Genomic DNA, 16,294 nt, shown 5'->3' with positions numbered 1-16,294 from the left:
TGAACATTACAGAGTGCATTTACACAAACCTAGACGATGGTATAGCCTATTACACACCTAGGCTATACGCTATAGCCTATTGTTTCCAGGCTACAAGCCTGCACAGCATGTTATTGTACTGAATACTGTAGGCCAGGGGTCCTCAAGCCCCAGGCCATGAACCAGTACCCATCCATGGCCTGTTAGGAACCGGACAGCACAGCAGGAGGTGAGTAGCAGGCCTGCAAGTGAAGTTTCATCTGTATTTGCAGCCGCTCCCCAGCACTGGCATCACTGTCTCGGCTCCACCTCAGATCATCAGGCATTAGATTCTCAGAGGAGCACTGGTCTCTAGTGCCAAAAAGGTTGGGGACCGCTGGTGTAGGCAACTGTAACACAACAGTGTTTGTGTACCCAAACATATCTAAACATAGAAAAGGTACAGTAAAAACACAGTATACAGTACTTTCATCAGTAGGTTCATTTACACCAGCACCACCACAAATGTGAGCAATGAGTTGTTCTACAACGTGGTGGCTCAGACATCACTAGGCGATAGGAGTCTGTCAGCTCCATTATAATCTCATGGGACCACTTTTGGCTATTCAGTCCATCATTGGTCAAAACGATATCATATGGTGCACGACTGTACTGCTGTAAAATAATGTCAATAACGCAGGAATTATGGCACATTGTCCTCCATGTTAAATATCTCCTTTTTTTTTTTGTTTCAGTGGTAAATAATAATAAAGAAAACAAAATCATACCGTGCAAAATTCTCATTCTCTTCCCGGTTAAGCTCTTTAAGACCTGCATTTATGTATTCTTGTTCCATAGCAAGTTCTTCCTGTTCTTTTGCTTTTCGTTGCACTAAGAAACACAAAAGTAATTTTTGCTAAGTGGCTTTTTTCAGACAAGACTTGCTGACATCTTTCTGGGCATCAGTTCCACATTGTTTTTAGAAAGGCAGAGCTTAGAATAGCTGGGCTGGATCACAGATCAGTAAGGTAGAAGTAGTTACCTCCACTGAGGAATGAATAGGGTTTAGGCTGACATGTGCCGTGATCTACAGATCATTTTTTATTTTTAAAGAATCTACGATTGGCCTTTTTCAGATCAGATTACCACTGGCACAGTTCTCACCTTTCTCTTCTTGAAGACAAATGGTTCAATTGTCATTTATGTTAACGAGAGATTTTATTTATTAAAAAATGAATATTTAAAAAGTCTTAATATAAAAAGCTTTTATATAAATAAGACAGACTGAAGCATCCAGTAGACAAAATGACAAAGAAAACAGAGTTCACAAAAGAATAACTACAGCTGGGTAACATACATCTGAAAAGTACATATTTTGGGTCCCAAAATCCACTTACAGTAATTTATATTAAACTATCATATTTGAGCCAAAAAATTATTTACAGAGATAGTAACCTGCAATGCTAAAGTACTAGTAAAAAGATTCAAAACAATCTGAAGGTCCATTAGTTGTGTTTAGATAAAATAAATTATGGTCCATTTTTATAATGGATTTGTAGGCAACATTACAATCTTATAATTGGAAAAAAAAATGACCTGGAAAAATGTTTATGATAAATGGAAAAATCCAGATGTGAAACAATATATACACCATGATCCTGATTTGTGAGGGGAAATTATATATATAGTAAAAATACTGGAAGGAATACACCAAGTTGTGAATAGTTGCTATTCCTGAGTAGGTGGAATTATAGTTGATTTTGTTTCCTTGTCTATAAATGGTCTCAAATACTTAAACGTCTATGTTTTCTCAATATATTCTAAAACATTTATCAAGAATGAATATAGATATCTTTTTAGCTTATAGGTTTCCTTCTCATTTTTCCTAAAACTCCATCTAAAATTGACCTAATTTCCAACCACTGTTGTAATTCCTGGAGTGGAAAATTAATCAACGGAACCAAGATGAGCTTTCTCTTGCAAAGACAACGAGTGTGAAGTCTAATGGTCCCCTAACAGTAAATACGTCCATCTACTGCCTCACTGGTTCATCGGGCTGGACATAGCATGGTAGAAATCTAAAAGAGGCAGTTCACCCTCTCTACAAATATTTTCTTTTGTAACCAAGCACTGTTTGAAACTGAGGGAGTACAATGGTATGCTAAGACATGAGCAAGACACAGTGAGAGCTCCAGAAAGAGGATTTATTACTAACATGGGAACACAGGGGACCTCTCAAGGAATGAGATGTCTGCGCTTCCTTGAAGGGTGTCCAGAATTTCTCAAGAACAAACGCATCATAGGCAGAGAAAACTACCCAAGCCAAGGTACGCAGGTAGGGAGGTATGGTGACACATGCGGAAAGAAGAAGGGTAGATGAAAGGGAAGAGGGGGAAACATGTGTCTGTGCCCTACCTTCTCACCGTCCCTAATTACTAAGGCACACAGACTATTTATAAGACATACTGTTCCTTTAACCCATGACTGCTCAGTCTTCAGGATATAAAACTCTTCATATGCTTACTTCATGTATTCAAGTTCTGCAAAGCAAGGATCTTGCCTTAATCCTTTCTCCATCCCTCATAGTATTTCACACATAATACCCACTTGATATAATATTTTTGGTCACTACTTAAATTGAACTAAGGCCCAGCTAAAATATAATTATAATTCATTTCCTTACACTTTTCTTGAACTTGAAGTTTTCTTGTACACATGACCTCATTCACAAGTTGTTTCCTTGCCTCCTTTTCGAGTTTCAGCTGCTTGTCTTTCTCAGCCAACTTCTTTTCCTTCTCTTCCTCTATTATTCTGTCCAATTCTTTCTCCTGAGCTTTTTCTTCCTTGCGTCGCTGTGCCAAATATTGATGATATATCTTCTGTTCTCTTATCATTTCTTCCTACATAACACAAAAATTACCTCATTACTACTAGGTGTAATAATGATGTTGAGGATGTTTAAAAACAATCTTTTAGAATTACGATCTCAGTATTTTAGAATTACATACTGAAACATTTATAGATGAAATAGTATGTCAAGGGTTTACTTCAAAATATTCAGAGGTGGTGGTGGGACATGGGTGGGAGTATAGATGAAACAAGAATGGCCATTATTTGATGGTGGTTGAAGCTAGGCGAGGAACACATAAGGGTTTACTGTACTGTTCTTTGTTACCTGTTTGAAATGTTTTAAAATACATTGTTGAATAAGTTAATTCAAACACTTTCCCAAAGTGTTTCTCAAAGCAGTGCCCAAATAATTTGCAATTATACAGCTTTAATTTCATTTAAGTAGATTAAATCTTAACCTGATAAGTGCTATTATTATAGCACTGTCTCTGACTAGAAGATGCATCACCTGATCCTTTATAATAGTAATTCTCAGTCTTAGCTACACTTAGGAATCACCTGGGGAGCTTTAAAAGGCACTAAGGGCTGAGTCTCACCTCCAGAGATTCCTATTTAAGGAATAGCTTTTAAGTCCCCCAGGTGATTTTAATGTGCAACTAAGGCTGTGAACCGAGCTTTATAATAAAACGTTTTTAGTTGGCTTCTCCATCTTTCATGGTATTATATTTATGTGGTTTCATCCAATCTCTGATCTCTCTTGAGAACATTATAGATCTGCAGTAGGACCAGCAAGGTCTGTGGGTGTAGCCTCAGAATGGCTTGTATACATAGTCTCATAGTTACTTAAGTTATTTAACAAGAGAAGGGCAAAACTTAAACTCTGAAAACTAAGAAACATCATTGGAATAAATTAAAGAAGATCTAAATAAGTGGGAAGATATCCTACGTTCATGGATCATGTACGTAGTAAAAATGGCAATTGTCCCCAAATTAGTCTACAGAACTCAAAATAATCCCTTCAGAATCCCAATTGGCTTCATACAGAAATGCAAGGGAGCCAGAATAGTCAAAACAAACAAAGTTGGAGGATTCACATCTCCTGATTTCAAACTTACTGCAAAGCTTCAATAATCAAGATATATAGATCTTTGACACTGCACCAGAATGGAAATATAGACTCAAGGAATAGAACTGAGAGTCCAGAAATAAACCCTCACATTCACTGTCGATTGATCTTTGACCAGGCTGCCATGGCAATTCAATAGGGGAAGAAAAGTCTCTTCAAAAAATGGTGCAGGGACAACTGGATACCCACATGCAAAAGAATGAAGTCGGACCTCTACCTCATACCATATACAAAATTTAACTCAAAACGGATCAAAAGCCTAAATGTAAGAGCTAAAACTATAAAACTCTAAGAAGAAAACACAGACCACATTTTTGTGGCCTTGGAGTAGGAACAGTTTTTTAGATATGACGCCAAAAGCAAAAGCAACAAAAGAAAATTTAGATAAACTGGACTTCATCAAAATTTAAAACTTTTACACTTCAAGGGTCACCATCAAGAAAGAGAAAAGTCAACCCATGGAATGAGAAAAAAATATTTACAAACCACTTATATAAGGTGGAGCTTATAGAACATATAAAAAACTCTTACAACTCAATAATGAAAAAATAAATAGCTCAATTAAAAATTGGGCAAATGACTTCAATAGACTTCTGAGAGAAGTCTATACAATAGACTTCAAACATATTTCTCCAGAGAAGACATACAAATGGTCAGTAAGCACAAGAAAAGCTTTGAAAACATTATGCTAAGTGAAAGAAGCCAAAGGTCACATAATACATGATTTCATGATGCTTGTGATATTGTGAACAATTTGTGGTAAGAAATGAATGAATATATTTGGTCTTTGCCCCCTTTTCTGGCACACAGCTCTTACAGCCCTTAGTATTTCCTAAATGATTAGAACAAAAAAGGGGCCTTATGTTAATGGGGTGACTTTTGGACAGCACCTAAGGTTGGAGGCTTGATGTCAAAGGAACCAACCATGTGTTTAGATGGTTAGAACCTGGAGTCCTACCCCTTGACCTCTTGAGAGGGGAGAAGGGCTGGAGGCTGAATCGGTCACCAATGGCCAATGATTTAACCAATCATGCCTGTCTAATGAAGCCTCCATGAAAATCCAAAAGGAAAGGGTTCAGAAAGCTTCTGGGTTGGGGAACCAGAACACTTTCATGTTCCACTGTGCTGGGCCCCAAACAACATGAGGACAGAAGCTCCTTTGTTTAGGACTTCACCCTATGTATCCTTCCTCTGGCTGTTCATTTGTATCCTTTAATATTCTTTGGAATAAACCTGTAATCTAGTGAGTAAATGGGTTTCTCTGAGTTCCATGAGAGGCTCTAGCAGTTCATCAAACCCAAGGAGGGAGTTGTGAGAACCTCTGATTTATAGTTGGTCAGAAGTACGAGTAACCTAAACTTGCGATTGGCATCCTGAGTTGGAGCGGGTTGTTGGAAGCTCCAATTTGTAGCCAGTTGTCAGAAGCCCAGTTAACAACCTGGGCTTGCAACTGGCGTCTGAAATAGAAACTGGTCTTGTAGGACAGCCTTTACCTATGGAATCTGATGCTATCCCTGGGTAGTGTCAGAATAGAGTTGAATTGTAGGATACCCAGCTGGTGTCCCAAGCATTGCTTGGCAGTGTTGGGGGAAAATCCCCACATTCACACATTGAAATTGGGTTCAGAGTCTTTAATGCTCTACATCATATGTCATCAGAAAAACACAAATTAGTATTATTTTTCCTTTTTCAGGCTCGCCCTGCTTTCCTCAACACTCTCAAGCCACCCCCCAATTCCATCTTGGAGTCTCCTAGTACTCTTCAGTTCTACGCCCAAAGGCTCCCTAAAATCTCTCGGTGCCCCCACCCTTCCTCCTCAAAATGGGGGGGGTAAAATTTTTATTCATATTTAGGTTCACAAGATTGAAATCTTTATCCCACAAGTGAGCATGGGTACTTAATTAAATTCTAATTAGCACACTATCAATATCCTATTTAGCCACATAGCTCTTGTGCTCCACGGTCCAAAAAAACACAAATTAAAATAACAATGAGATACCACTATACACCTATTAAAACGGCCAAAGTCCAGAACACTCACAACAGCAAATGCTGACAATGATGTGGAGCAACCGGAACTCTCATTCATTGCTGGCGGGAATGCAAAATAGTACAGCCACTTTGGAAGACAGTTTGGCAGTTTCTTACAAAACTGAACATATTCTCACCATATGGTCCAACAATCATGATGCTCCTTGGTATGTACCCAAATTAAAAACTTATATCCACACAAAAACCTGCACATGAATGTGTACAGCAACTTTACTCATAATCACCAACGCTTGGAAGCAACCAAGGATGTCTTCCAGTAGGTGAATGGATAAACTGTGGTACATTCACACAATGGAATATTATAAAGTGCTAAAAGGAAATGAGCTATCAAGCCATGAAAAGATGTGGAAGAAACTTAAATGCATATTACTTAGTGAAATAAGCCAATCTGAAAATGCTACATACTAAGATTCCAACTGTATGATATTTTGGAAAAGGCAAAACTATGGAGATAGTTTTAGACCACTGAAACAACTCTGTATGATACTGTCACAGTAGATACATTTGTCCAAACCCACAGGATACACAACACCATGTGGACCTTATGGACTTTGGGTGAGAATGATATCAATATAGGTTAATCAATTGTAACAAATGTACCACTCTGATGGGGGATGCTGATAATGGGGAAGACTATGCAAAAGTGGGGGCAGGGGCATATGGGAAACTTCTGTATCTTCTGCTCAATTTTGCTGTGAACCTAAAAAGGCTGTAAAATATAAAGTATAAAAAAAAAAATACTGTAGGAAAGGCACCATGCCCTTAAGAGTTCAATACAAATTTCAAAGGAAACAGACAGCTAAATAAATACTGGAATGCTTTTCTCTTCTCTCTTTGCCTGACAAAACTTTACAGATCCTTCAATGTCCAACTCAAATACCACTTTCTCAGTGATGTCTTCCCCAACTTCCAGGCATACTTACTCCACTTCTTGAGATCTCATCCGGCTATCACAGTGCTAACACGTTATAGGAGTTCCCAAAATTCCGTGAGCAACAGAATCACCTGGAAGAGCTTGTTAAAACAAACTTCTTGCTCCTGACAAGATCTGGATTTACAGATTCTGATTCGGGAGCCTACGAATTTCTCTATCTTCCATCCTCCCAGATGATGCTGATGCTGTTGGTTCATGGACCACACTTTGGGTAGCACTGTTATGGTTCATTCTACATGTGGCTGGCTCCCATAAGGCTGACAGCTCAAGGAATATAGTAGGCACTGAATAAACATCTTACTCTTTTCTGCTTCTTTTTATCAGCCTCTTCCTGTAAGTCTTGCAGGGCTCTTTGCACAAGCTTCAAGTCCAAGTCCTGCTCTTCTCTGTATTCCTGCTGAATATGTTCTATCTTCTCTCGGAGAGCTTTTTGCAAAGTGGTCCTAATTTCCTGTTTCGTCTTCTGTTTCTTTAGCTTCTCCTGCTCATTCTCAAGTTTCACCTGAGCTTTGTCATTTTCCTAAGGTAAAACAATAATGAAGACAATGCATCAGAACAGTTGGACAAAACAATAAATTAATGCATTTCATTCAAGTGTTAGGAAGAAAGGGTTTCTTAGAAATATACACACCTGGATTTAGAGGGACTATAAGAAATAAAACTCACCTTTTCATTTCTGAGTCAGCAATAAACCTTTGTAAAATTGATCTGTATGTGTAATTATAAAGTAATAAATAGTTGTCGAGTTCGAAATGCAGAAAAGTATGAAGAGAAGTCATCTTTAAACCCAGTACTCATCACTCACCATTGCGCTTAAGTTTTCAGTGTACTAGACTTCTAGACTTTTCTCTTCTATGCAAATCTGCAATCTGCACGTCTTGATTTGGATACATTATTAAGCAACAGTAAGAGTCCAAAAACGGAAATGTGCACATTAGCTAAATATAAAACTAAACTTTCCGCATTTAACTTTTTACAAGTATCCCCCCATTCCTCTCACCTTTTCATCTTTCTGACCCTCCTGGCTGGCTTAATTGCCTGGCTTGTCAAGCAGTTTTAACTAGGGTACCAATGCTGCTGGGCATTGTGGATTTGGTAGAAAATCTGGGGATGGTGTAACTGAGGCATTAGTCCTCCTGCCAGAGGCAGCTGAACTCTCCTGGAGGGATAAGTACTTGCCCAACTGAGACAGGAGATAATGTAGTAATAGTGAAGATGAAATACAAATCCCAATTTGACTTGATTCAACCGAAACTCACACCAGCCATGATTACTGGTTTATGAGAGGGGAGGTATGTACTAGACATTTCCATTAATGCCATGAGCAGTACATCCCCACTGAATTGTAAGGATCAAATGAGATAATATAAGTGAATATATTTGGCAGTCTCTAAGGGAAAGCAATGGGTACCAAACATGAAAGCCAGGCCACACTTTTTTTAAAAGATTAACCACGCGAGGAGGAAGCAATTAGCCAAATCCAGACTACGAGACAGGTAGAGTAGGGATAGAGAGAACATATTCAAGATTAAGAGACTAAAAGTCATTTGCCATGTTTTGGTTTCACCGGGATAGCTCTAATTGAACACCTGTTGTGCCAGTGCCATGAACTGACCGGACCCCTTTGTCTTAAACGCACCCTGGTTTGAATACTGAACAAGTCGTCACTCTTTCTAAAAGAGACTGAGAACAAACATGTTCGGATTCTGATTTAATAGCAAATAATTTAAAGAATGATGGAAATTTTTTTGCTGATTTTAGATGATAAAAACGAACTGTTGTCAATTTTTTTAGGTCTGACATTGGCATTGCGTAAGAAGATGTCCTAAATTATGTTGTTGCTGAGATGCACTAGTTGAGGTGTATTGAAGGGGGAAATGAGATTTCTGGGATTTGTTTTAAAACATGAAAACAGAGGGGATAGAAAGGACAGAGGAAACCAATATGGCAAAATGTTAAGCCACTGAAACTGGGAAATGGATACATGGAGATTCATTGTACCCACTGCATTTAAAGTGTTCATAATAAAACATTTAAAAAGGTGGAATTTATATAACATTCTCAAAATCACAAAATAATAGTGACAAACAACATATCAGGGGCTGCCAAAGGTTAGGGTTGAGGGAGACTGAAACTATAAAGGAGCAGCTGGAAGTAGTTTCTCTGGGTGATGGAACAGTTCTGTGTCCTGATTTTGGTAGTGGTTACATAAATCTATCCGTGTGATAAAATTCCATAGAACTATACCATTCCCCCGAAGAGTACACGTAAAAACTGGTGAGATTCAAAGAAGATTTTAGTTTAGTTAAATAAGGACTAACTTTAGCTGAAAGTATTACACCAATGTAAATTCCTGCTACACACACACACATACACACACACACACACACACACACACACACGTAAAGGAATGTTTGGTTATAAAAGGGCACACAGGAACTCTCTACTATTTTTTGCAACTTCTTGTGAGTCTAAGAGTTCCAAAATTTTTTTTTAAAACGTTGTTAAAGAAGTGTAGAAATAGCTAAGTGTATGATATAATAAAAAATAAATATTTGATCTTTGTCCTGGTTCCTAGCACATAGCTCCTAAAACCCTTGGAATCACCAAAGTGATAAGACGATCTTTTGTACCCTAAGATGACTGGTGGCTGGAGCTTCAGGATGAGGGCTGGTAAACAGAAAGACCAAACCATGTGATCAGAGGTTTGAAACTTTCATCTCTGCCTTTTGACACCTAGAGAGGGGAGGGAAACCAGAAATGGAGTTCGATCACCTGTGGTCAGTAATTTAATCAATGATGCCTACATAATGAAACCTCCATAAAAACCCCAAATTACAGGGTTCGGAGATCATCTGGGTCGGTGAACATATCGAGGTGTTGGGAACGTTGCACGTCCAGAAAGGGCATGGAAGCTCTGTGCACCACTTCCCATACCTGCCTTATGCATCCCTTCCATTTGGCTCTCCCTTTTATATCCTCTACGGTAAACCAGTAATGGAAGACAAAGCATTTTCCTGACTTCTACGAGTTGTGTTAGCGAATCATCAAACCTGAGTGACAGTCATGAGAACCTCTGACTTTGCAGCCATGTTGGACAGAAGTGTAGGTAACCTGGGGACCCACTAACTTGTGACTGGTGTCTGACGTGGGGGCCATCTTGTGGGGCTGAGCCCTTAAACATGTGGAATCTGACAGTATCTCTGGATAGTTAGTGTCAGAATTGAATTGAATTGTAGGACACCTAGTTGGAGTCCACACAAAATCAGAGAATTGTTTGGTGCGAGAAAAAAGCCAGTACATGGTACCAGAATGCCGGAAGTAAAAATGACTCACTAGGTATCTTACACCAGAGGATGGATCCATATAAGGCAGTCTGGGGGCAACCATTTTGATGGTCTAAGAGAAGCTAAAATATTTTTATACATCTTCTACTAAACTCTTTGAAAGAAAACTGTCTCAAACCCAGAGAAGGCTTCTAGGACTCTGAAATACTTGACATCTGTTATGGTTCCAAATTTCAATACTCGAGATTGCCCAGGAAAATAATACTTTTTTCCTAAATTTAGTGGTACTAAAGTATCAGTTGCCGAAAGCTTGATATACATATAAAATTGCTACTTTTTCAAGTGTTTTCACATGTTTCCAGTGATAACTCTAACTTCTATACAGTACGGACAGTGATCTTGTTGAAACGAAATTAAATTATCGATGTTGGTGGCCAGAGGGCTGAGGTAGCTGTTGTATGGCACTTTTTCATAGGATTTGGAAACTGTCAATTTCTATATCAAAGGATGGGAAATGTTGCCAAATTGTCACCAGACTTCCATAGTACAGCCAGTGATTACCCCATTTCATCCTCACAACAAGTAGCTTTTCCTTCGTTTTTCACATGAAGAAACTAAGTCACAATAGCAAAGTAACTTGCCCTGTACAATGGGCTGGCACTGTTAGCTGGGCCTTGAAACCCCAGGCTCTGACCATGTTGCCCTGTGAACCAGCCCAGGCCATTAGGTAAACCGTACAGTAACAGGCCTGCAAACTGCGTACTGTGCCCACTGAGCTGATCATCCCGCGACAAGCATTCTAAAAGGCCCACCAAAAAGCGCGCCTCTTCTTCCTTCAGCTGCCGCGCTGCCTGCCTCTGCGCCTTGAGGCCCGTGATCTGGGCGTTGAGCCCCAGGCGTGTGTTCTCCACCAGCTCTTTCTGTCTCCTCGCCTCTTCCGCTTCTCGCTTTTCCTTGGCTAATCGGTCTTCCTCCCAGAGCTTTGAGAACATCTGCTCTTCCACCAGTTTTCGTCTTTTCAGCTCCTCATTAAATGCAATCTGTGCTTTCCGCTCCTCGCACACCTTCTTCTGATGGACACCAAACAATTCGACACGGAGCTCCTCACAGCGTTCTCTGAAAGGAGAATTTTAAAAAGGCAAAGCCAAGCCTTTCATGAGACCCTGCTCTATTTACGCACATATCTGTACAGGCAGACACTGAAGTAAGAAAAGCAAAAGATCTGGATGTAGGCACTCCAAGCAGAGGGAACATGTGACGGGGCAGCATGGGGGCAGGCGCCACGATGTCACAGACAAAATACAGGCACGGGAGAGAGAGACCCAGCAGGCTTTTTGAATCCTAGTTTGGACATTTCTTATGTGAACTTGAATCAAAAACTGGACTTCTCTGAGCCTGTTTCTTTATCTGTAAAACCTTTCAAGGTTCTGGTAAGGAAGGATCAGAGATAATGGCTGTAAATGCCTGGTAGAGAAGAGGAGCTCAATAAATGGTAACTGTTATTATCACTGTGGTGGAAAGAGAAGGGAGAAGGTCCCTGCAACGTGACAAGGGGATTAAAGCTTTGTTGAGGAGAGACCCCACATGCACATCCAAGGAGCGATCCAAGGTTAGAGTCAGCATGGCATGACGAGGTTTCCCCACTGCCCCTGGGCTCACTCCCAGGCAGAGCGCATGCCACTGAAGGGGTTTCTGCCAGAGCTGAGAAAACAGCCCTATTGTTGCCTTTTCACACGCACGCTTATGTCACCATTGGAGAAATACTCTCTCAGTAAGTGTTTAGACCTCATCCTTTCTTTCAGTCTTAGTAATTCAAGTCTCTTCAAAAGTTCTTTAATGAGCCCTTTTTAAATTAAAGGGCTGTGATTTTCAACAATGTCTACACTTTAGAATTACTTAAGGATATTTTCAAAATCCTACTCCCCACTTCTTCCCTCCCCTACCCCCAGACCAGACTAGCTAAATCAGAGTAACTAGGGGTAGGACCCAGGCAACTGTATTTTTTTAGAGTGCCTCAGGGGGTTCTGGCAGACAGCCACGTGTGAGAACCTCTGATTGAAGGCAATGTTTATAAACAAGTCTTCCCATTTTCTAAATCAAAATCAGCGTCAAGAAGCTGAAGTTTAATAATGGGTATAATAAAGAACTTTTGATGAAATTTTAGTTGCTAAGACTAGGATTAGTCTCTCATTTCCCTAACTAAACTGGAATCTCTGTGAGTGATGGGACTCAGGAATACATTCCAGGAATACATGCCCTATATTACCCACCCAATGCCCAATAAATAATTATTGGTTTAACTGATATACGGTCATGCTTATTAGCTACATAAATGATACAAAGCAGTTACCCATATTCTGTGGAAAGCTCAAAGATAACAGAAGTTAAAATTACTAGGTTATCAGAGAAACAAAACACTTTAACAATGAAAAATGAATTCACTTGTCTGAAATCCGTCAGTGAAATTCTATCAGTATTGACCATGATAACTTATTAAAGTCCTTCCCAATACTATGATTAATACTCTAGGAAAGTTGTTCAATTAATAAAATTCTAAAGCCTAAGAATAACAAGTACAGCTTTCTTCCTAACTACAAAACAAATACATAGTCATTGCAGAAAAATTGTATGTATATAGAAGAGTATGAACACACTAAAAATACTTAATCCCACTACCAAGAGATAACTGCTATTAACATGTTAGCGTATTTCGTTCCAGTCTTGTGCGTCTGCGTTTTTATTAGAATTGGGATCATTCCGCATAACTATATACCTATATCAATAATTCCTTGTACCTTAACTTTTCTATCTAATGTTATATTGGGAATGTTTCCTCATGAAATATTTTTAAAAATAATTCCTAACTTCAAAACTTTATTATAGTTTACTAAGCTCTGTAATATAGGATGGAGCTGATAAATATATCGTAGTTTATTTAAACATTTCCCTATTTGATGAACATATAGGTTACTTCTGACTTCTATTGTAATGTTGCAGTGAATATTCTTAAATGTAGCTCTTTCTGCTTGTCTCTGATGATTTCCTTAAGTCAATTCCCTTCCTTAATATAAAATCAGAGTACAAAAACGTTGTTGAGGCAGTTGATGATGTATGTTGTCTAAGAAGCCAGAATTAACACTTCATGAAGGTGCCCATATCAAGTATTTCTTTAAATCAGTAGGTCTTCAAATGCTTTTAATTATGTATCCTTTTCAGTAAAAAAAATTCTAAGCACCTACAAATGAGATTATTATTTATAAACTATATGAAGTTACTACTAACAAACTATTAAATACATGCAAAAATTAAAATTAAAAAGAGATGAGATAAAAAATGAATATCAAATATTTTTCCCCTACATCCTAATGATTCGCCTATTCACTTGACCTTAAGAAGTCTTGATTTAGGGATCCTCACTTTTATTTACAGATAGATAGAACAGCTACCTATTTTAATGATAAAAATCATTGATAAGAGGAAAACTTTTTGTTTGTGAGTGCTTTCCATGATCCTTTCGCACATAAAATCTTATTTCATCCTCACAAACTTCTTACAGCTCAGATGTAGCAGCAAGTATTATCCCTATTTTAGAATTAAAGCAATTGAAACCCAGGGAGCCTAAGTGTCTTCTCAAGCCACATAGCCAGTAGTAGTGATATTATTAGCAACAGTTTACTGAGTGCTTATTATTTGCTAAACACTTTACACGTATGAACTGTTTTAGCCTTCATAAAAACTAAAGTTACAATGAACATTATTGCAAGTTCGTTATTATTATTATTATTATGCCCAGTTTACAGATAAGAAAAAGGAGGCACAGAGAAGTTAAGCATCTGTGATAAGTTCCTACATTTCATATGTGGTGGAGTTGGGAGGGAAGAGCTGGTAGGCTGACCTTAGAGTTTAGGTCCTTTGGCACTTCATTATATCACCTCTGCCAGTAACTGACAAAGGCAAGACCACTACCCTCAAGAGTTCTGATCATGCATCCTAGAATATCTGTTTAATAAAAACACCCCTAAAACAAATATTATTCGGCATAAAAAAGAAAGAAATCCTGCCATTTGAGACAACACGAATGAATCTGGAGGACGTTATACGAAGTGAAATAAGCCAGAAAGAGAAAGACAAATACTGTATCTCACTTATATGTGCAATCTAAAAAAAAAAAATTAAATAAATTCCTATACTGAACATATAGATACAAAGAGTAGAATGCTGGTTGCTAGGGGCTAGGGTAGAGGGTGAAGAAATGGGGAAATGTTGGTAAAAGAATATATACTTTTCTTCAGTTATAACATGAATGGATAACTTCTGGGGATCTAATGTACAGTACGGTGACTATAGGCAACAATACTGTATCATATACTTGAAACTTGTTAAGAAAGGAAATCTTAAGTGTTCTTACCACAAAACAAAGCAAAACAACAACAAAAACCTCTCGATGTCCACATTATTCAATGATGTGTATATAATTACCAAGACTTAAAGGTACAACTACTATGTACATCCTCTTAAGGCTACACTTTACTGTAAATTACCATCCCTAAACCTTGTTTAATATACCAAGTTCAGATTCTGTGTGTGTTTTTCTGACATCATTACCTGAATTGCTGGTCTAACTTTTCAGCCACAAAATCCTGTCTCTCTTTTTCTTTCTTTTCTTTTAATAATCTGGTTTTATCTTTCATTCTATCTTTTTTCTCCTCAACTGTTTCTTCTTTCAATTGCATTTCGGTGAAATACTCATTTTCTTCTGATGCTAAAAGCTCACGTAGCCTGAAACAAAATGAAAAAAAAAAATTAAAACTGTGATGCACCATTTACTGATTTTTATTTTGATAAATTTAATTCAGAATTACATGTTTAAACATAAATTTTATAAGATATAAAAGATGATTGCAGTCTTCCATAAAATAAAACTAGTTATCATTTAAAGCAATAAAGAGACTCATTTGTGCCGTATTTTATTTGATAACAAACATGAAATATGTAATGTTCATCTTCAACAAAGGAAATAAAATGAGCAGATATTAATAAAGTTAATGAAATATACAACAATTATTCTTTTGCTATCATGAAAATGTAGGTTATATCACAAGTGAAAATATAAATAAGCAAAAGCTATTCATTTGGTAGGAATATGAATATCTCAGCTATGATTCTTACTATAAAAATTCACTTGATTTTTGATTGGTCAACCTTAAGTTGTGGTTTTAGGACTATTTTATAGTCTGGGTCATCAGGTTTGTGAGCCTTACTTATTTCGTCTTTCTTCAGTATTGATGATAAACCCTTGCATGGCATCCTTGATTCTTGCTTTCACAAGACTATCCACAAACTTGCGATCATTGTGCTGGTCCCACTCAACTTTCAAGCGATCCCTCTCCATTGCCTTAATGGACTCCAAAACAGCATGATGTTTCTGGTAGCTGCGTTGGATCCTTTCCAGTTGTTGCTCAGCCCCTTGGCTTTTAGGATGCTTGGCTCTCTGAAAACAAGTAACAGTTATCACTTATAATAGCCCTAAAATTAATAGCAAATCTTTAATTAATCATGACCTCCACCAATACTCAATTAAAATGTGGTATATACAACTAATACATCCTGCTACAACTGCAAACAGCTTAAGTGCCTATGGTATAACTTGTTTGATTCTTTTGAACCTATACCCAAGACGTCATCAAATCAGTCTCAACTATTTCTCAAGTACTATTTGAGTAAAAGTTCATGAAATAATAAAGTAAAAAATTTAAACAGGACTCTACAGATTATCTAGTTAAACAAGAGACATTAACTGATTTGCCTAAGGTACTTTAAATAGGGCAGACCTGGATAGAACAAGAATTAGAGGTCTTCTAATCCCTAACCTTGATTTTGCCCCCCAATATCCCATCGTTTCTCAAGAGTAGACAGCATAGTTACTACCGCCGAAATACTTTCAATTAAAAGGGGCTACTATCTAAGTACAGTTAACCCTTGAACAATATGAGGATTAGGAACACTGACCCCTATGCAGTTAAAAATCCACATGTAACTTTTGACTCCCCCAAAACTTAAGTCATTCCTTGGTATCCACAGAAGTTT

General features: G+C 38.0%; 1 protein-coding gene across 7 annotated transcripts in view; it reads right to left on the bottom strand.

Moving 5' to 3' along the window:
- The window catches only part of CFAP53 (cilia and flagella associated protein 53), a 39,595-nt gene that overhangs the window by 19,408 nt on the left and 3,893 nt on the right, over positions 1 to 16,294 (bottom strand). For all 7 annotated transcript variants that reach the window (XR_005648361.1, XR_005648354.1, XM_039841881.1 and 4 more), the window contains exons 2-7: positions 15,469 to 15,698; positions 14,813 to 14,986; positions 11,020 to 11,323; positions 7,222 to 7,440; positions 2,642 to 2,858; positions 747 to 849 (exon numbers count right to left, since the gene is read on the bottom strand). Coding sequence is in view for 5 of the 7 variants with exons in the window: in XM_039841881.1 (XP_039697815.1) it covers positions 747 to 849; positions 2,642 to 2,858; positions 7,222 to 7,440; positions 11,020 to 11,323; positions 14,813 to 14,986; positions 15,469 to 15,698 (1,247 nt within the window). In the remaining 2 variants the exon portion in view is untranslated. The remainder of the gene's footprint in view (positions 1 to 746; positions 850 to 2,641; positions 2,859 to 7,221; positions 7,441 to 11,019; positions 11,324 to 14,812; positions 14,987 to 15,468; positions 15,699 to 16,294) is intronic.

The sequence above is a fragment of the Pteropus medius genome, unplaced genomic scaffold (assembly GCF_902729225.1).
Source record: "Pteropus medius unplaced genomic scaffold, Ma_sr-lr_union100, whole genome shotgun sequence".
In the NCBI taxonomy this organism is placed as follows: Eukaryota; Metazoa; Chordata; class Mammalia; order Chiroptera; family Pteropodidae; genus Pteropus; species Pteropus medius.
The sequence above is the reverse complement of the archived record's forward strand: the minus strand, read 5'-3'. Positions and strand labels throughout refer to the sequence as shown.